The sequence below is a fragment of the Kwoniella mangroviensis genome, chromosome 3 (genome assembly GCF_000507465.2).
Source record: "Kwoniella mangroviensis CBS 8507 chromosome 3, whole genome shotgun sequence".
NCBI lineage: Eukaryota > Fungi > Basidiomycota > Tremellomycetes > Tremellales > Cryptococcaceae > Kwoniella > Kwoniella mangrovensis.
The window spans coordinates 1,520,481-1,543,549 of NC_088829.1; the positions used below are offsets into that span (position 1 = coordinate 1,520,481).

The window sequence follows — 23,069 nt, forward strand, 5'->3', positions numbered from 1 at the left end:
GTTTCAGCTGCTGGATGCAAGTGAATCGATTGACCCTTACGTTTTTTATTGTGAACCTGGAGATACGTCCACGAGCCAAAGTCTGGCACTCAACTCGAGTTGAGGATCATTATTCTGTTTTGATGTAATTTCACTCAATAGAAAGACTATGTATGCGATATATGTGTTAGACTGTGATTATCGGTACCTTTTGAAGAGTAGTGTTAATCATCACGCTACAGCTTGTTCGGCCGTTATAGACACCAAATCCGTATCAAACAGTTCGATAAACTATCATTTGTTGCCATATTAGCTCATCATTCCATACGTGTCCTGTTTCATTGAAAGATGTCGATTACACACTCACCTGTTCATTCAATATCCTGACTTTCATCCCGGCGTACCTCCTGTATTCCTCTAATATACTGCTCAAAGCCCATCTCTGTAATTTCCTATAACAGCCTACTACCGTTCCTGTACGATGTCTTCCCATGTTGCAGCATACCAATGTGGGGAAAGTGGTTGGACGGAGGAGGAGAGTGAGGGATTGGATGATTAGTGGTTCGGGAGGAGGTGGAAGGGGAGGGAGGTGGTCTGTGATAATAACATTAGCATATTTGCTATGTGAAGTGTTCGATTCAAGTGTGACCTTGATTGAAATTGGAGATTAGGGATTGAAAGAACAATCAAGCATCTAAGATGAAGCGGTATGGTATCACTCACAATGATCAGAGATAGGTACGACCCCACTATCCGTATATGGCGGTGGGAAATGAGGGTTCAATGAGACTTGCGGAGCGAGATTGTGTAGAGTGATTCCTTGGGAATTGAGGAATGATAGTCTACCAGATCATTGGACACGATCAGTTCATTTTTCCACATGATTTCATGCAGCACTCTTCACCTACAAGATCTCGGAGGGTTCTTCAGCTCCTACCCATATTATCGTCTTGAGATTTAATTTTTCCAGGAAAGAAAAATTCAATTCGGATGGCTGAGCAGACCGATAAAAGCCTTTCATTGTGGAAATAGTTCATCAGTACAATACGGTCATTATGTCAGATGGGACGGACCATCGCAGGATTTGATGAGCCTTACCATCTTCGACCAAACCGAAGTTCATAGGAGGTACAATTTTCGCCATGGCTGTGAATCCTCTGCGTGAAAGCTGTGTATCGGTTTAAAGGAGTTCTGTCAGCCTTCTAGGGGCGAGCAAGCTTGCTGCTCGCGATGTCTGATGTGCGTTGGTGATATATAAGCCTATGTATGCGGTTCATGGAGAAGAGGAATACATGTCAACATCGTCCTCATTGGACATACGAGCATGCGTCCACAGCGCTTGTCAAACCCGTGTCACGTGATCTACCTACCGCCGGCACTAGAATTTCAAAAAGTTGAGTGATGATGATGAGCAGATAATTGCAATATCATCAATCGTAACAACATCGACCCAACCCCAAGTACAACAGTAGCCTGGTAGAGGCATGGGAAGAGCTGTCATAAGGTCAAAGGCGTACATCAGAAGCTCGATCCAGTAAGCTGTCATCGAATCTCCGGTCCAATCGCCTGATGCTAATTCTTAGGTCCCTATGGCAGATCATCTCTAACCCCCATACGACCACTCACCACCATGGCCAACACACCAATCTTACCATGTCTCGACTTCCCTTCCATCCGCATCACACCCTCTTCGTCCTATTCCCACCAACTCGACTCGCCCAAATTCGAAATCCCTCCAACCATCTTACCTCACCTCGAAACCGCTTCTAGACATTTACACAATCATCAAACAGTCGCCCTACCTACCGAGACAGTCTACGGTCTAGCTGCATCTTCCCTCGATCCAGCTGCTATCCAATCAGTATACAGAATCAAAAAGCGTCCTGCCGACAACCCATTGATCATCCATGTATCTTCCTTAAACATGTTACGTCAAGTCATCCCGAGGGATTATCAGATATCCGAGTTATACATGGCTCTAATCACTTCATTCTGGCCTGGACCTCTATCATTGTTATTCCCAGCTATAAATCCTCCACCATCACCTGCTCCTCAGACTAACGCTATTCGAATGCCATCTCACCCTTTGGCTTTGGCATTGATACATAAATCGAATTTGCCTTTATCGGCTCCCTCGGCTAATTCATCTGGAAGACCCAGTCCGACACAGGCTCAACACGTGTATAATGACTTGAATGGATCAGAGGGATTGGGATGTATTTTAGATGGAGGTGATTGTGGGGTTGGAGTGGAAAGTACGGTGATCAATGGACTAGGATGGAGGAAAGGTGGTGGAGGGACTGTGGACGTCCTGAGACCTGGTGGATTGGGGATCGAGAGGATCAAAGAGGTTGTTGAAAAGGTTGATGGAAGGGAAGGTCTAACGAGGATACTGTTACATGGTAAACCTTGGATAGCGGATAAGTCTCAAGAGCGAGGAGAACAAAGTTCTACGAGGATACCCAAAGAAGAGGATGGACCGAAGATAAATGGTAACTCAGAATCATCAGTGATCGAAAAAGTCAAATCTATCGCTCTACCACCTTCAACGCCAGGAATGAAATATCGACATTATTCACCACGTGTTCCTGTATATCTTTTAAAACCCAATACCATATTTCCTCGTCCTGATAATCTCCCACAACACGCTGAATCGTCTGCTCAGGCAGTATTGAGACAGGTATCTGAACGTACGATCTCATCGTCCAGTGAAAAAGGAAAGAAGAGAATAGGGGTATTGCATTTTGACAATTCTCCTCTGTACTCTCAGTTATCCAGTTCGGTGGTTGAGGTGGAAGATACTCATTTGATACCTGAATCGCTAGGGCAAGACGCATCAAGTGCAGCTCAAAGGCTATTCGCAGGTATGTTGACCCTCGAACGCATACCGCCGAATCAAGATGAAGGAGATGGGAAAATGGGAGTGGACGCGATTGTAATCGAGGGATGCTCAGATGAAGGGCTGGGATTGGCAGTCATGGAAAGAGTCGCGAAAGCCGTCGGAGGAGGTGGGGTTGTTGGTGATGTGAAGGATGATGAAGTCGGGAAAAGGCAGGGAGGAGCGGCGGAAGGGAATACGTTTTGGGTGGATGTCACAGGAGATATATGACATTCATTTCCCCTAGAGTCGCATTAGAATGCATATACAACGTAAATCTTAGTATAATATTAGACTTGCATTATAATAACTTATAGGATAGACTAACGTCCGGTCGTGGGATACCGTGTACCTCCACAAACCGTGAATGGCGTTTTCCGCACCAAAATGAGATTTTGGGGGGGTCTGTATCTACACATCTTGCTATGCATGCACCCATCATTTCTGGTTTGTAATGGTCTAGAAGGGTATGGGACACACTCTTGTGAGTATCAATGCATGGTTCAAAGTCCAATCCTCTCTCAGGTCACTCCAAGCGAGCTCCCTATGTGAAAATCCACCCCATTCTCCCACAGCCGGATCCAATCAAACAATGCATGCCATGGAGCTCACTGATGACTCAGATGGTCTCCCAAGTGTCATAACACTAAAGAAATCCACTCCTTATATATCAAATATGCATGAAGGTTGGACCCCTTAAAATCTCACTTTTGGTGCGAAAACGCCATTCACGGTTTGTGGAGGTACACGGTATTCCACGACCAGACGTTATGCATAGCATCATGCCCTTCAATTTTTTGCACATACAACAACGATATATGGTGATAACGGAGATATGACGAATCTCCGTGGACAGTACCGTCGATCATAAAAAGTTGAAAACATCGAACATCCTCTTGTCCACCTGTCTGCATTTATGTCTCAACATCATCATCTGTCAACGTGATCACACAGTAAATCACCTTTAATCCTGTAACAGTACCAAAGTCAAAAGCAAAATGTCAAAACCCAAATCTAACGTCGCTCTCCTGACTGAAGGAGCAAGCTATATCCAACGAGCAAAGAAAGCTAGGAGGGAGCAAGTGGAGGAAATTAAATTTGATGACGAAGCGAGACGGTGAGTAGTACCAGCACGAATAAGAGTTTGAGCCATGCTATGGTTCGATATATGAACAGCAAGTGCGAGGGCTTGTGGTGCTAGCATGTAATAAGATGTCAGAAGCTGATATGTATGTTTGATGATAAGAGAATGGTTAACAGGGTTCTCGAAACGTAAGAAGGCCAAAGCAGAGGAGAAGAAAGCGAGAGCCAAGGAGAGGGATCACTTGGCTCATCTGAAAGAACGTCGAGAGGTGGGTTTTCTTCGCTTTGTCTATTTTCTCGGATGATATTTGAGGATCTCACGTCTCACAGTAATGTGCATTCATTGATGATTCGAGAATCTTATCATAGGCAAGAGCGGATCTGAGGAAAAAAGCAGCTGAAAATGTGAAATCAGTAAGGAGAGCTATGGGATTGGAAGATCTTTCTGATGATGATGAGGGTGAGTATCGCCTCCTTTCCTCAAAGTCCATGAGACTATAGCTCTGGTCGTTTGAGCGTCACTTAGGTCTACTGAATGTAGCTGATATCGAACACACGTGGTCATATAGATGATGATGAAGACGACGACGAGAATTTAGCTGGACCAGGACCATCCTCGTCCAAGAATGTAGAAGAGGAATATTCGGATGAAGATCAATTAGCTACTGTGACCATAACAGAGGACTTCGATCCTTCTTCGGTCCAAGATGATTTCAATATGAACGACTCGGAGGATGAGGATGGCGGAAGTAATTCGCGAAGTCAGCTAAAGGAGGAGCAACCAAAGCCCATGTCAAAAGTCAAGATGTTACCTCCAAGTAGTGCCAAGTTACAGAAACTCCGTGAGAAGAAAAAAGCCGAAAAGAAGAAATCGACTTCTATGGAGACTGCTTCGGAACGTAGGAAGGGAAGGGAGATGGAGGCTAGGAGAAGGACCAAGAAAGCTGCGCTGGCTAGGGAACGGGATGGCGGCGGTGGTGGAAGGGGAGGAGCGAGAGGTGGGAAAAGAGGGAGAGGTAAGGGGAGGAGGTAAATGATTCAGAGAGGAATATGTTTAGGTAGTCTAGACTTTGCAGGTGCTTCATGGTACGAGTCTAGGCTGAAGGAAGATTTATTTCAAGGTAGTGAGACTAGGTTCTAAGGGACGGTGACTCCGTCACGCCAGGATTGACAAACGATTTATTGCTTTCGTGATCGTCTCAAAGTATATATACTGTATGAATATAATGTACATCTCCCATTCCCATTCCCATCTGATCTAATCTATATATGCATGATGATCGAATTGAAATACCCGAAACATCCGTTGTCTACCTCTCTGACATCTCAAGGTTCTCTTCCCTTAACATCCCTCTTCTTTCTTCTCTTGTACTTATCGAACCTATCGTATTTGGTCGTTTGGTGGAAGATTGCCATCTATCAGGTAAGATGTTATTGAGATCTTCGGTGAACTTCGACCAGGTATCTGGGAATACAAGAACATCACCCCATTATTGGTCAGCATGGCACATCTCCCAGGATGATTGATGATCCCAGCGAGCCAAAAAAGTTTTAATCATCACTCACCACTTATAGTAGCCTTGAATTCACTTCGATCCCTATCATCGTCCATTGCATTGTATCCTTGGGAAGCTTGAATCCTTGATCTGTAAGTAAGATAATACATCGGTACGCCTGTACCTATAAATACTGTTTGATCATACTCATCACATCAGCCGTTATGATATGTCAGATACATTGATATCGTGATAGCTCACAGAAAGCAGCAAGAGCTTCGTAAGGAGCAGCGAAGATCGGCATCAAAAGCAAGAACATTGCTACCTATGTCAATAATCAACAACATTAGCATCATTATGATTAGCTCCAAGCGAAGCTCCTTGTAGTTCGTAAAACGAGTTGTAAACCTACTGCGCAGAAAATGATGGGATTGATTAACCAGGCTTTATATGGTCTATCCAAATGAGGTTCTTTTATCCTCAAAATTAACAAACCCAATACAGTGAGGAGATAAAAAAACCATGATGCGACGGAAAAGAAATTCAGTAGAGCTGAAAGTTGAAATTAATTAGTTCTACTCAGTGTCTCGTCACTTGGAGTAGAATGCCATGCAAGTTCAATTATCTCACCTCTAAAACCTCCTCCGAAAATCACGAAAAACAATGCTAAACCCGCTTGCAAACCTATTGCATAATCTGGTGTTCGTCTTTTAGGATGGAGTTTTGAGAAGATAGATGGTAAGAAGTGTTCTCTTGATGCAGCGTAGATCAATCTGGCGGCTGTTGAGCGAAAGATATCAGTCAAATAATCGTCATTTTGACAGAGGGATTACATTTCGTGAGGAAGGCACACTTACTAGTGAAGAAACCTCCATTTAACGCTCCAAAACAACTAACAGCCACCAACACGCTAAACACAACCATCCCGAATTGACCTATAGTGGCTTTACCGAAATCCAATGCTACGGTATTACTCGCCGCTACGATCTCCGGAGAGAGCACGATGAAATAGGATATGTTCGCTAGGATGAATAAGGTAAGGACGATTGACATGGATGAGTGGATTGCTCGGGGGAGGTTTCGAGAAGGGTTGATCATTTCGCCTGTCACCCACTAAACAGACATGTTAGCATACGTTCTGATAAACAGACGCTCCAAGAACCGCTCTCTGAAGGAGATTCCTTCTAAAGGGGATGAAGTGGTGCCAGAATGTGTAGATTTTTCTCTCACTCACACAGCACGAATCCCATCCATCAAAAGCCCATAAACCCGAATACAGAGCGATTGCATAAGAGCTCAAATCACTTTTCGTACCTTCAAACAATCCACTCGCACTCAGAGATTCGCCAGGTCCATCTTTCACTAAAGCTATAAACCCAAGGATGGCTACGAATACCAAAGCCCCAATCTTGATTGTTGTAAGTATCAATGTTGAATCGGACCCTGAGGTTCTGGAAAGGATGTTGAGTAATGATACGAGGATTAAAGCGATGGTAGCTGTAAGTTTGATGGACCATTCGGGGACTGTTAGGACTTCTTCGGTCGATGATGGAGAGGAGAAGGTATGTGAAACCAGTCGGTTTATGTATTCCCTACACCAATATATGAACTACAATCCTATGAAGTATGTGACATCTAGCTTGTACTCACCCAAATATCAAAGCTATCATAGCTGCACTACCTGGTTTCAGCATCGTGACAGCAGTCCAAGTGAAAAGGTAAGAGGTCATGGGACCGAACTGTTTATGGTACTATAAGCTTTTCGTCAAGAGCTGAAGAACCTGATGCGAGCTTACCGCATAAGCTAGGTAAGCCTGCGCTCCACCTGAAAGTGGGACCGCACAACCTAATTCAGCGAAAGAGCTGAAACACAAATCGAATATCAGCAATCATCCTCTGAGTGAAGTAGACATGAGATAAGGTGCAAACTCACCTGGCACCTGTCCAAGCTAGTATACCACTCATCAACCATACACCCAGACTAGCACCTACACTTCCTACTTCACCAACTACCACGCCTGGTGAACTGAATATACCTGATCCCACTTGTGCACCTACAATAAGGGCTATACCATGTATTAAACTGACATGTCTCTCTTCCTCATGCCGTATCTGACCATTGGCGACTGTACCATCCTCATTTTCCCCACTTAAAGAAAGCGGTAATAGAGTATGTTGGAAATCAAATCCACCCAAGGAGGTTATAGTGTTTGATCGACCGTGTCTACCTAGCAAAGGAGGTTCATCGTTGGTGGACAGTTCCAGCGCCCGTAGTGATTGGGTCGGCGAGTGAGCGGGTGGGGTGGGCGAGAAATCGTTGGAACGGGATGAATGGGATGAGGATTGGTAGGGTGCCATCAGGGGTCGAGCATGTCTCGCTGGTGTACTCCCTCGTGAGCTTGGTGATGGATGGATAGGTGGGACAAAAGGGGGATGAATGAGATTTTGAGCTTTTGCTTTGGGTGGTTGTCATAAGATTAGTAGCCAGTATTCAGGCACGGTTGTATACACCAATTCTTCGATTGACAGTGAGTGTCCAAATTCAAGTACGCGTCAAGCTAATCATCACTCATGTTCATCTCCATGTCCTCTTTCTTCCTTCCTTCACATCGACTACACCCATCGCTTCCATAAGAACCCGAAGCAGCTCGCCGTGAAAGCGATCACACGCTCGCAATCCTCTGTCACCGCAAGATACAACGGAAGATACAAACGAAACCCCCCAGCAACATCATCTTCCTCTTTGGATACACCGATCGCGAATAGTACACCATGTCTCTGTGGGTTGACAAGGTGGGTATTTGTTCAACCCCGTGACTCCATCACCAGTGGATGGACGATAAGCGCCTGGCTGAACTTGAGCTGATTCTGCTGGCTAGTACCGACCTCGCTCGCTTGATGAGCTGCATTATCACCCTGAACTTTCCTCTAGATTGCGTTCATTGGTATGTTGCAATGTGGCTCTGTCATTCGTTCTCTCAACCCGACTTTATCATCTCCATAACGCAGAGAAATCGGGCCCTACAGTTCCTTCACTGACGTATATTGATAGGCTGCTTCAGGCGATTTCCCCCATATCCTCTTCTACGGTCCATCAGGAGCGGGTAAGAAGGTGAGCTAGCTATCTGTTGTGTGTGACCATCATGAGTTGACACCTCAGCTAACACACTCATAGACAAGGATCATGTGTACACTACGAGAATTGTATGGTCCAGGTGTAGAGAAGGTAAGCTATCTTGTGCGGCTCATCGTGACGCTTGTATAGCTAACATCGTTTTCTGTTCTTTTTCAGCTAAGAATCGATCAAAGAGTCTTCGTCACTCCTTCCAACAGGAAGTTAGATGTGAACGTCGTGCAGTCGAACTATCATATCGAGCTGACACCTTCGTACGTTCCGTTTTGCTTCTCAGTTGGTTGATACTTTACTCCGTAAAGTTAGCTGATCTTGCGAGTAGGGATGTGGGAATGTACGATCGAGTGGTCATCCAAGATATCCTCAAGGAGATCGCTCAGACTCAACAGGTAGATTTAAATGCGAAACAGCGATTCAAGGGTGTGTATCTACCATATCAGCTATCCCGTCGTACCTTGCACAGACCCAGCTGATTCACATGAATCATAATTATAGTCGTCATTATAAACGAAGCTGATGCGTTGACTCGAGATGCTCAAGCGGCACTCAGAAGGACGATGGAGAAGTACATGAACAATATGCGATTGATACTTTGTGCGAACAGTACGAGTAAGATCATCGCACCGATTAGAAGTAGATGCCTGTTGGTTAGAGTAGCTGCGCCAAGCGATGATGATGTGGGTGTTTAGGCTTTCCACTTATTCCTCCCATTACCTTTCAACCTATATTTCATAATAGTAGCTGACGTCCAATATCGTTGGCAGATGACCAAAGTCCTTCAACACGTAGCTAAAAAAGAACGTTTCTCCCTTCCTTCACCAGTCACCAAATCGATCCTTTCAACCTCCCAGGGTAACCTCAGGAAAGCATTACTAGTTTTTGAGGCCATGAAAATGCAGAGACCCGATTTGACAGGTGATATAGAAGTTGCTAAACCCGATTGGGAAACTTATTGTTCAAAGATCGCCGATTCAATCATTCAAGAACAAAGTGCTCAGAGGTTGTTAGATGTGAGAGGGAAGATATATGAATTGTTGAGTCATTGTATACCGCCAACTGTGGTGTTGAAAGTAAGTCATTCGTGTTCAAAGCTGAAAGCTGGAATTTCATCTCATCATTTCCTGCAAAAGCGGTTGGATCATTCGATATTGAAGTGGAGTGAGGCAGAAGAAGAATGGATGTTGTCTACTTTGAGAAGGTTGTTCAATCTGATGCTGACATTTCCATCTCCTTTCCGCAGACAATATCAGAAAGGATAGTAGACAGAGTAGATGACGCGCTGAAACCGCAAATAGTCCATTGGGCAGCTTACTACGTGAGTGATCCCCTGAGATAGCTCTTTATCGGTCGGAATTTTGGGGACTGATAAGGAGATGTCTCGCCTATTTAGGAATTGAGGATGAGGATGGGTTCGAAGAAAATATTCCATCTTGAAGCTTTCATTGCGAAGGTCATGACGTGAGTGATTGTCGTTCCACTTTCTAGATATGGATTTTGCGTATATGCTGATATCTCTATGCTCTCTTGATCAGTGTATATAAGCAATTCAATATGTGAGTTGATGATCATTCGAAATAGAGCACAGCAGCTGATTGTTGGTCATTAGGATCGGTTATACCGAAGATTACGAATAGGTCAATTCTCTGAATTTCACTATCACTCCAGTATTCCAGTATATGTCGGTCCCTGATCATTGAAGATCTCCTAGTGGACAGCGATCGATGGGTGTAGAGCACTATGGCGAAGGGGAAGTTTCCAGTCATTTCGCATCGTGGTAGTGATGATCAATGCATGTATGTCCATGTAAAACACTTCTCATCTAGTCTATCTACTTCTATGCTAGATGTTGATTCTGTAACAACTGAAATATATCCAGTGAGATCTTTCCAGAGCAAGCAATTGGCACCATGGGCAATCGGCACGTTGATTGACCACCTTGCCCATCTGTTCCCTTCCCACCGCTCTTCAAGCAATATCTAAATCTCATTTCTCAGCTAGCACAGCCAAATCACCGAAACTCTCCATGACATAAGTAGGAACCGTTTTACTTGGGATTTCGCCGTAAATGGAATCTCTAGGTGTTACACCGCTCATGACGAGTAAAGTTCTTATATCGCTATTCAAGCCGAATTCGATGTCTGTAAGGAGGTTGTCGCCTACCATCAATGCTCGGGATGGATCAAATTTGTGGCTATGACAAGCATAACAAGAATTAGGCCTGTCATCTCATACATGATGTGCCCATCTCTTTGGATGAACACTCACTGAGCCAAAATAGCATCCATCATATGTTTATTTGGTTTCCCAATGACCAACGGTTTCCTTCCTGAAGAATTGACTATACCGATTGATAATGAGCCTGAACCGGGATATAGGGAACCGTGAGTGGGGAAGGTTGGATCGGTGTTAGTTTGGATTAAGACGCATTCGGGGTTGTTTCGGAGGTATGTCATGGCTTTGCCCATTTTCTTGTAGTCTGTGGAAATCACAAGAATCGTTAGTAAAAGGACTTTCACCGAGCTGTTCCTTGAATGAAATTGTCGAGTATTGTGGGAAGGGGTAAGGGAATACTCACTTATCCAAGAATCGAATGCACATAACACGGCTCCTACAGAATCATCAGGTTTGAAATCTTCCCATACTATGGGAGGCTTGAATTCTCTATCTTCTGGATCCTGCAATACGTAAATATCCATTAGCTTGCTTTGTTTTTTGGATGATTTCGGCTATACAGCTAAGACAGAATAGGCCACTCACACTACCACCACAATGTTGTATACCGAATGAATCCAGCTCCTCTTCCAGACCTTCTTCACCGACGACATAGACTTTCTTGTCTTTGGGGAAATTCATCACTTCTGCTAGGTATACTGCTGAAGCGTATGCTGAACCGAAACATTCTTCCTACAATCGTCACCACCAGATCAGCTATTCTGGTACATGCCATGTGAGTGAATGGTTTAGATTTAGGACAACATGCAATGGTAGCTCCTAGACCTAGCTTGTCGAAAGTCTCTTTCAACTTTCTTCGTGATTTCGTTCCGTTGTTAGTCACGAAGATTATCTTTTTACCTAGAAGATTATCCGGAAGCATTGTGAGCTGATCAGCTTAGGCTGCACTGTTGCTTGGAATCAGTCCAGCTCACCCTGCTCTCTGAACATGTCAAGCACGATCTTGACTCCCGGTACGACTTTTGGTCCATGGTATATCACCCCGTCACAGTCTAGTAAGAAAGTGTCGACGGAATCGACAAGCTTTTGATAATCTTCTTTGGTGTTGAGTAACGGTGGGGTCATTTTGCTTTTTGTGTTATAGCGACTATGGCTTCGGATCTGTATCCCGTTTATGATTATCCTCGTGTCTGTATATGAGGTTATCTGTAAGGATATATCTATATGGAGAGCGATAGGATAGAATATAAACGAGTAATGAAATGACATTCATCTTCTTTGTACGTCTTAACTGATCGTTATCTCGGATTCAGTTACCGGACATCCTCCACCGTGGGATAGGTGCCACACTGCCACAATTCCGACTATCACCGCCACCACTGCCTATCAGTCTCGTGTTATTCAACTAACTGCAGGACCACATCTATTGCCTATAAAAGACTGGACAGTGTATACTTCTCTTCTCTTCACATAACACAATTCATTCCAAACCATCATAACCCACATCAGCAAGTAGCCCGACGAGGCGAGCGGGGCATCACAACTTACAAATTCAAAATCACGCAATAGTCGACCTATCAACACCCTTCTAACCCCATTCAACATCTTCGAATCCCCTAAACATCCCTACCATGTCATCGCGCTCCGCCTCGCCAGAGGGTGAAGGCGAGGAGATCCGACCGTATGGCGACGAACGAGATTCGTCAGAAGAGGAATCGGAGGATGACCCAGAGGAGGCCAAGAGGATAGCCGAGGGGTTCATAGTGGATGAAGAGGAGGATGATGATGCAGAAGAAGAAGAGGACGAAGAGGAGAGAGAGAGACGTAGGAAAGAACGTAAGAAGAGGAAGAAGAGGGAGAAGCTCAGAGCTAAGAGGGAGAGACAACGTGAAGATTTGGAACTTTCCGAAGATGAATTGGAACTCTTACAGGAAAATAGAGGATTGACCGGCTCATCTCAATCTAGACCTATCAAGAGGATACGAAGGGATGGATCGTTAGATGATGAGGATGATGATAGGAGGGGTGAACCGACCCTACAGGATATGTTCAGAGATGATGAGGACAGGGATAGGGATGACGACGAGGATGATCTGGGAGATTTCATAGAAGAGGACGAAGATGATTTAGCTGCTCAGGGCGAAACGGAAGATCAAAGAAGGGAGAGAAAGAGAGAAGAGAAATTGAAGAGAAGACAGCAGAAAGCCTCGAAACCTGAATTAGCAGGTGTCGATAGAGCGTGAGCTATCCTTCCAAATTACCTAGGTATGACTGACTTGTATGTGTATATCTACAGATCATGGGACGAGATATATGCTGTGTTTGGAGATGGACAAGATTACGATTGGGCATTGGAAGGTGAAGACGGCATGGATCTGGATGAGGATGAGGAGGCAGCAAAGAAAGATCTAAGGTTGGAAGACGTGAGTCCGCATAATGTCGCAATTTACGCTTGGGGAACTGACCCAGTCATGTGAATAGGTATTTGACCCTGCTGAGATCAAAGCACGTCGTTTACGAGATGAAGATCGAGCTATAGCGAACAATGATCGACCAGAACGACATCAATTGGTCAATTCCACATTATCTGATAATCCTGTATTCGCTCCTGATTCACTATACCCTCCACCTGACTTGGCTGCTGCTTGGGCACATACCAAGGTATCACTTAGAACCCAATACATATTCTGTGGGATGCACGAAGAAGGAGCATACCCTGAACCAACTATCGATAACCCTCAACCATATACCGTATTTCGTCGTATAGAACTAGCCAACGAGTTCAGAAATGCAGTTTCGACAGCATTGAATATGATGTTTGTACAACACCTTGAAGTACCCTACTTATGGCATTACAAGAGAGATGCCTTTAGCTTATTGGAAAATCAAGGTCAATCATCTGTACAGTTCTTGGAAAGAGACGAATTGTGGGCATTGTACAACCTTGGTATCAAGTTTAGAGCGATATTCGAAAGGAATCAGCAGACTCAGGCTCTTTGGGAGAAGATCAAAGCTCGTAAACCTGATATACAGGATGAATATCTGACAACAAAGTTACTTCCTTCGATATGTATGATGAGTGTAGAATCAGCTGCGGAAGGTTCAGATTGGTTGTCATACCATTATGCTTCGGATTTGAAGGCGATAAAGGAGGATGAAGCTGTGGAAGAAGGTGCAAAGAGATTACCCGAACGAGGAGAAAATGAGGATTTGAGAACAGGACCGATCATGAAATTGGTTGAGGTGAGTTAGCTATATAACCGGTCGCATTCGTAAGACTCGCAACTAATGGTTCAAACGTCGTTGGTAGGCATTCGGCATCTCAATACCCCAAGTAGCAACGACATTTAATGAACCTGAAGGGCAGCCCATACCGCCCAAGAACGCAGAGAAGCTACCCAACGATCTGGCAGAGGAGTTTTCTGGATCAGGGACGGCTTTCGGATCACCAGAAATAGCTTTACAGGGTTAGTATTTTCGCTGCTCGAGCTCGATGGATATTTAACAAAATCATTCTTGTCACAGCTGCCAGTCAAATTCTCATCACGGAATTTTCCAAAGATCCTGCTATACGTCAGCAGACGAGAGATTTCATGGAAGCATGTGGTGTGGTGAGTGTAACACCGACGGATAGGGGGATGAACATAATAGATGAATACCACCTGTATTACGTGAGTTGCCGGTCTGGAATTTTCCCTCTGAAGATATCAACTCATTTATTTGCATGGATAGAACTTCAAATTCCTAACCCGTAAACCCGTACAAATGTCCAAAGATTCCCCTCAATTCTTACACATGCTCAAGGCCGAAGAAGAAGGCTTGATAACGATAACCGTGGAAGCAGATGAATCGCAAGTGCAGTCATTTGTGGAAACGTTGGTTAGGTGTTGTCGATCAAATGACTATGGAGAGATATCAACCGCTTGGAATGCTCTACGAGCGGAAATATGTTCAGATGTGACGAGGAAATACCTCGTACCGTCTGCGGCTAAGTGGTTGAAGGAGCATCTCAAGAGTGAGGCCGATGAGTTTGTGGCTGAGAGATGTCGACTCGAGCTTGAGCTGGTAAGTGCATCTCCGCCTATCGCTTCGTTTGAAATTCGCTGAAGGGTATAAACCTCTTAGCGAGTGAACGTTCGACCATTTGCTTCATTCGATATGGACCAAGGCGAAACTCCATCTGTTTTAGCATTGACCAACGGTAAAGGCGACATTCGAGATGCTATTATGGCCGTGATGTTAGACGACGATGGGAATATCCGAACGCAGACCAAATTTGATAATCTCAGAGACGAATTGGACAAGAATGCTTTCTTGGAATTAATGGAAAAGAGGAAACCTAAAGTTGTCGTTATCGGAGGAATGTCCGTGCAAGCTGCAAGGTTACGAGACGATGCTGCATCGGCACTACGAGAATTAGCGATCAGAGCCTATGGGCAAAATCCACCTGTGTCAGAGGCATATGGACAATACGAACAGTATCAAGCGGATTTGGCGGATTTCGATCAGAAATTGGCTTCTTACCTCATCCCTCTAATCTTCGTCAACGATGCTACTGCAAGATTGTACATGAACTCTGAAGAAGCTGAAAAGGAGTTCCCGAATTTACCTCTGAATGGACGATACGCTCTAGGTCTGGCTAGATATACTCAGAATCCACTTAACGCCTACGCCAAGTTGGGTAAACAGATAGCTTCGGTGACTTTCATGGAACACCATCAGAAATTGGTAAGCTGATTTTCGGTCTAGAAGCCAAGCTACTGCAGCTGACTGTCTTTTACAGATAAATCCTGAAAAGCTATTGATTCACCTTGAAAGAGGTCTGGTCAACTCTGTTTGTTTCATGGGTATAGAAATCAATTCTTGTGTTGCGGATGCTTATCAAAGGTCAATGTTACCGTTCATCTCTGGCCTTGGTCCGAGAAAAGCGGATGCTTTGGTACATGGTATACATAAGCAGGTAAATTGTGTCTTACTGATACCATTTAGCAACGCGTGTACTCATGTTTCACACTTGATAGGGCTCTCTCCTCAATCGACTGGCCTTCTCTGATCTCGGTTTATTCGGTCCAACAATATTCGAGAACGTTGCTGGTTTCCTGACCATCGAGAACGATCTCAAAGATATGATGCTGGAACCTGAAAACCCTCAAGAACAGCCTGATCCATTAGATATGACTCGAATACATCCTGAAGATTATGAATTCGCTCAAAAGATGTGTCAAGATGCCCTTGATCTCGATGTTGAAGATGTTACCGATCGACACAAGTCTGAGGTCGTGCAGACTCTTATGTTAGATGACAAGCGTGCTCAAAAACTTGGTGAACTGAATCTGGATGATTTCGCATTCAACTTGCAGCGTCAAGGAGAAGGGAACAAACGACATACGTTGGGAGAAATTGTCAATGAGCTTATCCGATATCGAGCTGATCGAAGGCCTGGATTCTATGTACCGTCAGAATGGGAAGTAGTCACTATGTTAACGGGAGAGACTGAACGTACGATTGGTAGAGGTCTAAAGGTTACTGCAACCGTCCGCAAAGCTCTGTCTGCGAGGGTGTTTTGTCAACTGGAATCAGGCATGGACGCTATCTTAGAACGAGACTACGTAGCAGATGATGATCAACCACCTGTAACGTCCTGCGAAGAATTCTTCAAACCTCGTCAAGCTGTCAAAGCGGTGGTCATTCAAGCTGAACCCAATCGATTCCAAGTGAAGATCTCAACTCGAGCATCGGATTTGCGACAGGCAGTAGCATTCATTCCTCCATTCCGAGATGAACCGTATAATGACCTGGTCAGAAAATCAGCAGCGGAAGATGCTGCCGCCGCCAAGAAAAGACGACAAGCTGGAAAGATCAAGCGTGTGGTCAATCATCCTAATTGGCATGTCATGAATTCCGGACAGGCAGAACAATTCTTAGCTTCTCAGCATCGTGGTGATGTGGTCATTAGACCTTCGTCCAAGGGATCAGATCATCTGGCAGTAACGTGGAAAGTCGATGAAGATATCTATCAGCATATTGACGTACAGGAAATCGATAAACCGAATGAATATTCCCTCGGAAGGATATTGAGAGTAGCTGGTAGATATTCGTATTCGGATTTAGATGAGTTGATCATAAATCACGTAAAAGCAATGGCAAGGAAATTGGATGAATTACAATTACACGAGAAATATAAACCTGAAGATGATCTTGGTAAGTTACTTCCATTATCTCAGCTGTTTTAAAGGAGAGAGGCTGATGATGGCTCGGTTGTGATTGGTGCAGAGGCGTATTTGAAGAACTACGTTCAAGCTCATCCTGGTAGAAGTATGTACGGATTCTCGATCGATTCGGATAGGCCTGGTTATATCAAACTGTGTTTCCTCAATAAGTCGACAAGGGATGGCGGTGTGATACAAACATGGGTATGTTCATCTCGTTCTCTCGGTATGTATATTGCTCGACGCTTACGATTGATCCATTTTTAGCCCGTCCAAGTCCTTCCTGGAGCGTACAAGCTGAATAACGCCGAAGTACCCGGTGTAACCGAGTTGTGCAATGCCTTCAAATTGCAGTATTCCGCTAGACTCGCTGAACAAGGTAGTGGAGGTAAGACACCTGGTATCAGATTGGGTAAGACCCCTCTTCCTGGAGGAAGGACACCTGGTGGTAGAACGCCTGCTTTCGGAGGTAGGACACCTGCACTGGGTGGACGGACACCCATGCCTGGTGCTGGTCCTCCACAGGGAATGGGTAGGACGCCAATGCAGCAGCCTGGTATGACTCCTAATCCTTGTGAGTCGCATATTCATCTCGCTCATGGTCCGACCGGCTGGGAGATCGAAAGAAACTGATAGCTGATCTATTGAATGGGATCAGACGGCGCACCGATACTTCAACAGGGATATGGGATGCCGTCTCACGGGTATGGTAGATCACAACAAGCAGGATATGGTATGCCCCCATCAAACGGAGGCGGGTATGGTCGTCAACCTCCCGGACAGGGTTATGGCGGTATGACACCTGGAGGTGCGCCTGGACCTAGTGCTAGAGCGCCAGGGATGAATGCTGAACGAGCGTGAGTGGCTTATAACCGCTAGCGATCGCAATGGAGATTGGTAGCTGATAATTGTGAGAACAGTGCGATGATAGCCAGACAGGGTGGGAGGTATTAGTCCAAGATCGACTTAGATTTGCGAGTTTAGTTACGTGTCTGATTTGACGGTTTTGCATAATCCAATAATTCAATGTATCACAATTTAAACTATTCGTCTTGTCAATAAAGTAAATAAATCATGAATATCATACATACTTTTGTCCATTATGCATTATCAGTACGGCGTCATGGTGACCAGATTATTTTGTGTCAGTTAATCCTCTTTCAAAGAGTACTTCGTTCATGGTGGCTATTCCCTCAATCAAGGTTCTCGAGATCGATGAAGAATAAAATAGCAACACATTCATCCCATGATATATAAAGATAGAACAACTAAACTCGAATAATTATAGACAAGAAGGCAAAGGCACACTCAGCCGAGCATAATGGATTATGTTGCGATTCCATTGGAATTAAGCAGTAACGAACTTGGGGAAACAGGTCTTGAAATCTGATTTAGAGTGTTTACTATCAACGTGTAATTGGAGTCTGCACATTCACAACAAACAGATCAGATATGTATATTAGTCAACATTTCCGCGAGGTTATAGGACAGAGGCGCGATATGGTTTGTTAAGAGATAGAAGATGGGGAAGGATGAGAGATAGGAGAGAGGAATGATCACTCACTGAGGTTGTTTGGAGGTTCCTTGGAAAGTAGCTTTACACGTCTCGCATTGGATCGTTTGAGCAGCCTACATAGTTAATCACAGGAAGGCAGTCAGTCATTGATGGCTTCTTCATTGGTATTGGACGAGGAGTAGTCAGTCCCCTCAATAGCTAAGGCGAAGAAGGCAAGGCTTGCTCCTTGATCTTGACCATGAAAGGAAGAAACACCAAGGTCCACGAAGTAGATAGATCAACTCACAGCGTTGGATTTCAATTGCGAACTCTCTCCTTTACCTGCTACTTTGGCTCCTGCCTTTTCTCTCTTGTGAGCTGCTTTGGCACCCTATACCAATGGATCGTAAAACGTTGATCAGCAATTGTACGGGTGGACACTGGGAATCAGATCGAGATTTCGAGCAGGCTTAAGGGGACATCATGTTAGCTCTACTCACGTTACCCATTGTTATTTGACCTGAAAAGAAGAAGAGCGAAAAAGCGAAATGAAATTGAGCAATTTATAGAAGTCGAGGATGAATGACCGAGAGGTGGATGTCACGAAGAAAAAGTAAGTTGAAGAAACAGAAAAAATCATGCTTGTCCTGGGTTGCCATTTGTTTTGGTATTTTGTGTAGTGGTGTATATGAATGTGGCGCGGTGGCAGATTATTCCCCTTAGGCACGCAGCAAGAGGAACCAAGGATACAATGCTAGCGGAGATACGAGACGGGCGATGTTTCCAATGCAGGGCACACCCGTTAGAACGAGTGGATGAACAACATCTATTCGTAAACTTTCCGGGAGCAAAGGTGATCAAAAAGAAACGATAATTGAGATAAAGAAAATGATAGAGGGTCTCAAACATAGGGGTGGGCAAAAGGAGAGACATAATGACCTAATGAAGGCTTTGTTCGAGGATCACTTCCTATGGCACGAAGGACAGACCAAATATTACCAAGGGCTGATGCCCGGAAATTTCCGTTATGACTCTAAGTAGAGATACACATATGACAAAATTGGAGGTATACTAGCGAGAGCAGCGACTAGAATATGGAATGAGCATAGAAAAAGACAGAAGGAAAACTTCGATAAAACAGCAGCGGGAAGAAGAATTGCAAAAGCTTTGCAATGCTAAACATCCGACGACGACCGACCCCGCGAGAGAAAACTCATTCGCTACAAATAGCAACACAGTGAGAGGTAAAACTCAGTCACCAAAACAAAAGTGTTGTCGCCTCCCCTAAGGAGCCCTTGCTCGTCCTCAGCTCCCTAGGCACTCAATAGAGTGTGCTAAAGTAAGTAATTAGACGACGGGTCCAACGCTCCTTACACCTCACCTAGTATCCTAGACATAGAATTCAACTTCCGTAGTATCTTGTAGTATTGCGTAAGCACAGTCCTCAAGACGTTATTGAATTCACTATGCGTTGTCATTATCACCTTCGAAAAGATGAAGTGCAATGCAAATGACCTTCAGAGGAGCACAAAATGATGAAGAGGACTGGAACTTCTTCTTTCGTGATGATAATTATGAGCATCAGGTAAGACTTATTTCCTGAGCCTGCTCGATAGGGGGATGATTCTGTGTACATCGAGGTACATATAGATCTTGACAAACTGTAACCGAAAGTACCTATCAAGTAGAGACCTGGAAAGTCCTGAAAGGCAAAAGATGGATGACAAACGCGAAGGCGAGTGGACGGTGGATGAGACTTCTCCCGGCAAGTGCTGGTGAACACGACAAAGATCATGATCTTCACAATGAGAATGCATGTAAGTAGAGAAGTCAATCACCTCTGATTGTACAGCAGAAGAAATATAACTGGTATTCGACTCTCGAGACATCCATCAGACGAGGTGAGGAAAAGACACTCTTTGTCCCCGAAATGTGCCAAAAAACTATGCCTCCGCCGCGGATTGAACACGGGACCCTTCCATTCGTCGATATTTTGCGGTAAAAACCGGCGTACGAGTGGAAAGCGCTACCACTGCGCCACACAGGCTTCAACTTCGCGAAGTTAGGTCAGATATATAGCGTTTCTATTTTGCTACAGCGGAAACGTTGGTGTATCATCAGTCTTTACGCAGCTCAGAAGCATTCTTTCGGAGTGGATATGCACCCGAGAGGCATGGAAGGTCCTCTGGTGAGCTCAAAGTGTAAGACAGCGATATTTGAGCTTGTAAATGTAACGCAAGATAATGCAATATCGTATCTGACTCCGGTACCACCGTGCGTCATCAGTCGCGCTCCCGCGACAACAACACTAATTAGATGAACGATATATACTATTCACATTACATCAACTCACGATTTGAAGAAGAGTAGTCTAGCACCGACGATATCATGGCGGAGCTCTCACTGGAAGACAAATGCAAGCTTGCCGCGAAGCTTGTTGAGCAATCTCCTCCAGGCGAAATCAAGTGAGTTATCGTCATTATATTGCTACACTCGATGGATTGCTGACTTTTGTCTATGCAAAATCTCAGCGATGTAATCAATGGTATGTGCATATGTACTGCCTCTGGTCGTCCTTTGATGGAATACTGAGATCTTCTACCCTGATAGACATCCGAGCAATAATCAACGATGATGAGGCCCTCATGCCCCATGTCCTACCAACGTTGAAGGCATACAACCTAGCTCAACTTCACGTGGTAGATCACGTTGCTGCTGAAGGAGTACCAGCACACAGTGTAAGCTTGGCCTGTCATAGTATGCTGATGAAACAGCTTATATGGAGTAAACACAGTCTATCTTATCTGAAGCTAATATCTTGCCTGGAACGGAGGGTGAGAAAGAACGATATGTAGATGCAGAGGGCAAGAGGAGTTTCGTATTCGATCATATCACACTGGTGAGTACCTTTCTCTTCCATAGCATGTTCGGAGATGTGTCAGCTGATGATTAATAGGCGATATCGGATTATCAACCTTATGAAATACCTGAGGAGGAGGAATTTTTCCGGTATGTCCAATGACTCATTCAAGCTAGATCTTCTAAATCACGTTGAATGGAATTGATAGAGCTGATGTTGACCTATTGATAGCTCTGCTCTTTCTCAATCATTGACTAAATACGCCAAAAATCACTTCCCATCTGGACAATCATCCGTATCATGCTCTCAGTACCCACTCTCACCACCTGCTCCCCCTGCTCCTACTTCCACCCAAGCTTCTGGTCCGGCATCAGAATCACCATCCACCACTCAGCTCGCAGAGGCTGATTCCGCTGCAGAAGAAACAGCAGAACCAGTAACAGATGTGATCACCGAACAAGTGAACGAAGGTGATCTCGAACCTGCTCCTACCCCAGCAACGGGAGATGTGGACGTAGATAAGAAGGATGAACTGGTCAGACCAGAGAGTTTAGATCAATTAGATGAATTGGTAGAAGAAGCTAAAGAGGAGGAAGAAGGTGTGAAGACTCCTAAAGAGGGTGTGAGACCTGATGTCGCCGAGGTGGATGAAAGTGGGGAGGAAGAGAAGGTTTTGACACCCCCAACTGCTGTCGAAGACAATGTGGAAACCGAGGAGCAGAAAGAGCCGGTTGGAGGAGTGGCAGAAGAGAGAAAACAGGAAAAGATAGACAATCCGTTATACACTTTAGAGATTGTAGGGAACAAATACAATCCCAACAACTTCTGGTAGGTCGATCTTGTCCTTGTTCCAGGTGTATGACGGAACTGACAAAATTGACTTGCCAAAAGGACTGGTCGATGGAGGACGAAATGGATTGTTGATAAGGCTTCTGGACAGGTCAATGGCGATATCAACGTAGATGTGCACTATTATGAGCAGGGTAATGTAAGTAGTCGTTTGCTTAGCTTACGGTCGGGGATTCCCTCGACGCCCTTTCCCGGAGGCGTTAGCTGATAGGTACAACTCGCTAGGTCCAACTCGCTACCAAACATTCCGCATCTTTCCCACTTCCCACCGAAGAAGTCGGCGGTCAATCGATAGCTAGTCAGATTGTTACTACCATTTCCAAAATCGAGACTGCCTATCATCTGGAACTGAACGACGTGTATGGTGAATTGGGCGACAAAGCCTTTAGAGCGTAAGTCATATCATCTTGTCTTTTTGTAGCCACCTCACCATCTTCGCCTCATCACAGTCGTCGCAGACAATCCATGGATGCTGACCTATATAACAGTCTTCGACGTGCACTTCCAGTAACGAGGCAGAAGATGGATTGGGAGAAAGTGACTGGTTATTCCCTCGGATCAGATTTGACCAAAGCTAGAGCCTAATTCACCCAGAAGTGCTTTTTGATGTTTTTTCAAGTTAACGAATTAAAAAGAATTGAGCCACAGACTTGTATATATGCATGAAAATGAACAATGTGTATGATATACATACAAGCATGGACTGCACGTGAAGATGGACGATGAGTAATAATGGATGCATGGCGATTGAATGGGGGAAGTGACGAGATGACTCAATGGATGGGACTGCCCAGAACTGAGCCACCATAGCCGCAACTGAAAAAAACATGTAAACAACATGTAAACAAATCACAAACACCTGCAGCACCGATCGCATGATCAGTCCACTTCGAATATTTCAATTGGATAATCTTA

At 44.6% G+C, this 23,069-nt stretch overlaps 9 protein-coding genes across 9 annotated transcripts; 5 read left to right on the plus strand and 4 right to left on the minus strand.

The window, feature by feature from the left end:
- Positions 1 to 210: 210 nt before the first annotated feature.
- On the minus strand, positions 211 to 1,123 carry I203_108383 (uncharacterized protein; the record flags this gene model as incomplete). The annotated part of the gene is made up of 5 exons (XM_019148556.1): positions 211 to 270; positions 347 to 573; positions 703 to 821; positions 888 to 993; positions 1,078 to 1,123. The coding sequence occupies 5 exons, from the start codon at positions 1,121 to 1,123 to the stop codon at positions 211 to 213; spliced, it is 558 nt and encodes a 185-aa protein (XP_019002139.1).
- A 486-nt stretch (positions 1,124 to 1,609) lies between these two features.
- On the plus strand, positions 1,610 to 3,088 carry I203_108384 (Sua5/YciO/YrdC/YwlC family tRNA threonylcarbamoyl adenosine modification protein; the record flags this gene model as incomplete). The annotated part of the gene is made up of 1 exon (XM_019148557.1): positions 1,610 to 3,088. The coding sequence occupies one exon, from the start codon at positions 1,610 to 1,612 to the stop codon at positions 3,086 to 3,088; it is 1,479 nt and encodes a 492-aa protein (XP_019002140.1).
- A 767-nt stretch (positions 3,089 to 3,855) lies between these two features.
- On the plus strand, positions 3,856 to 4,973 carry I203_108385 (uncharacterized protein; the record flags this gene model as incomplete). The annotated part of the gene is made up of 4 exons (XM_019148558.1): positions 3,856 to 3,974; positions 4,104 to 4,209; positions 4,310 to 4,400; positions 4,510 to 4,973. 4 exons carry the CDS (start codon positions 3,856 to 3,858, stop codon positions 4,971 to 4,973), a joined length of 780 nt encoding a protein of 259 aa, XP_019002141.1.
- Positions 4,974 to 5,250: 277 nt separating this feature from the next.
- I203_108386 (uncharacterized protein) lies at positions 5,251 to 7,794 on the minus strand (the record flags this gene model as incomplete). The annotated part of the gene is made up of 10 exons (XM_019148559.1): positions 5,251 to 5,405; positions 5,507 to 5,629; positions 5,698 to 5,761; positions 5,849 to 5,988; positions 6,067 to 6,216; positions 6,294 to 6,549; positions 6,671 to 7,028; positions 7,087 to 7,175; positions 7,233 to 7,299; positions 7,370 to 7,794. 10 exons carry the CDS (start codon positions 7,792 to 7,794, stop codon positions 5,251 to 5,253), a joined length of 1,827 nt encoding a protein of 608 aa, XP_019002142.1.
- A 414-nt stretch (positions 7,795 to 8,208) lies between these two features.
- On the plus strand, positions 8,209 to 10,203 carry I203_108387 (uncharacterized protein; the record flags this gene model as incomplete). Its single annotated transcript, XM_019148560.1, has 12 exons — positions 8,209 to 8,229; positions 8,316 to 8,381; positions 8,489 to 8,548; positions 8,612 to 8,662; positions 8,729 to 8,823; positions 8,892 to 8,989; positions 9,065 to 9,246; positions 9,334 to 9,639; positions 9,810 to 9,884; positions 9,960 to 10,027; positions 10,102 to 10,122; positions 10,176 to 10,203. 12 exons carry the CDS (start codon positions 8,209 to 8,211, stop codon positions 10,201 to 10,203), a joined length of 1,071 nt encoding a protein of 356 aa, XP_019002143.1.
- A 349-nt stretch (positions 10,204 to 10,552) lies between these two features.
- Positions 10,553 to 11,866, minus strand: I203_108388 (uncharacterized protein; the record flags this gene model as incomplete). Its single annotated transcript, XM_065518388.1, has 6 exons — positions 10,553 to 10,760; positions 10,835 to 11,045; positions 11,145 to 11,244; positions 11,327 to 11,473; positions 11,550 to 11,641; positions 11,716 to 11,866. 6 exons carry the CDS (start codon positions 11,864 to 11,866, stop codon positions 10,553 to 10,555), a joined length of 909 nt encoding a protein of 302 aa, XP_065372753.1.
- Positions 11,867 to 12,372: 506 nt separating this feature from the next.
- Positions 12,373 to 17,811, plus strand: I203_108389 (transcription elongation factor SPT6; the record flags this gene model as incomplete). Its single annotated transcript, XM_019148562.1, has 12 exons — positions 12,373 to 12,980; positions 13,038 to 13,164; positions 13,223 to 13,984; positions 14,052 to 14,208; positions 14,267 to 14,412; positions 14,474 to 14,806; positions 14,867 to 15,469; positions 15,525 to 15,701; positions 15,763 to 16,942; positions 17,015 to 17,154; positions 17,218 to 17,524; positions 17,609 to 17,811. The coding sequence occupies 12 exons, from the start codon at positions 12,373 to 12,375 to the stop codon at positions 17,809 to 17,811; spliced, it is 4,743 nt and encodes a 1,580-aa protein (XP_019002145.1).
- A 487-nt stretch (positions 17,812 to 18,298) lies between these two features.
- On the minus strand, positions 18,299 to 18,954 carry I203_108390 (uncharacterized protein; the record flags this gene model as incomplete). Its single annotated transcript, XM_019148563.1, has 4 exons — positions 18,299 to 18,374; positions 18,515 to 18,579; positions 18,753 to 18,836; positions 18,946 to 18,954. The coding sequence occupies 4 exons, from the start codon at positions 18,952 to 18,954 to the stop codon at positions 18,299 to 18,301; spliced, it is 234 nt and encodes a 77-aa protein (XP_019002146.1).
- Positions 18,955 to 20,833: 1,879 nt separating this feature from the next.
- Positions 20,834 to 22,739, plus strand: I203_108391 (uncharacterized protein; the record flags this gene model as incomplete). Its single annotated transcript, XM_019148564.1, has 9 exons — positions 20,834 to 20,910; positions 20,977 to 20,990; positions 21,056 to 21,183; positions 21,240 to 21,344; positions 21,402 to 21,454; positions 21,537 to 22,133; positions 22,197 to 22,293; positions 22,380 to 22,546; positions 22,643 to 22,739. 9 exons carry the CDS (start codon positions 20,834 to 20,836, stop codon positions 22,737 to 22,739), a joined length of 1,335 nt encoding a protein of 444 aa, XP_019002147.1.
- Between the last annotated feature and the right edge of the window lie 330 nt (positions 22,740 to 23,069).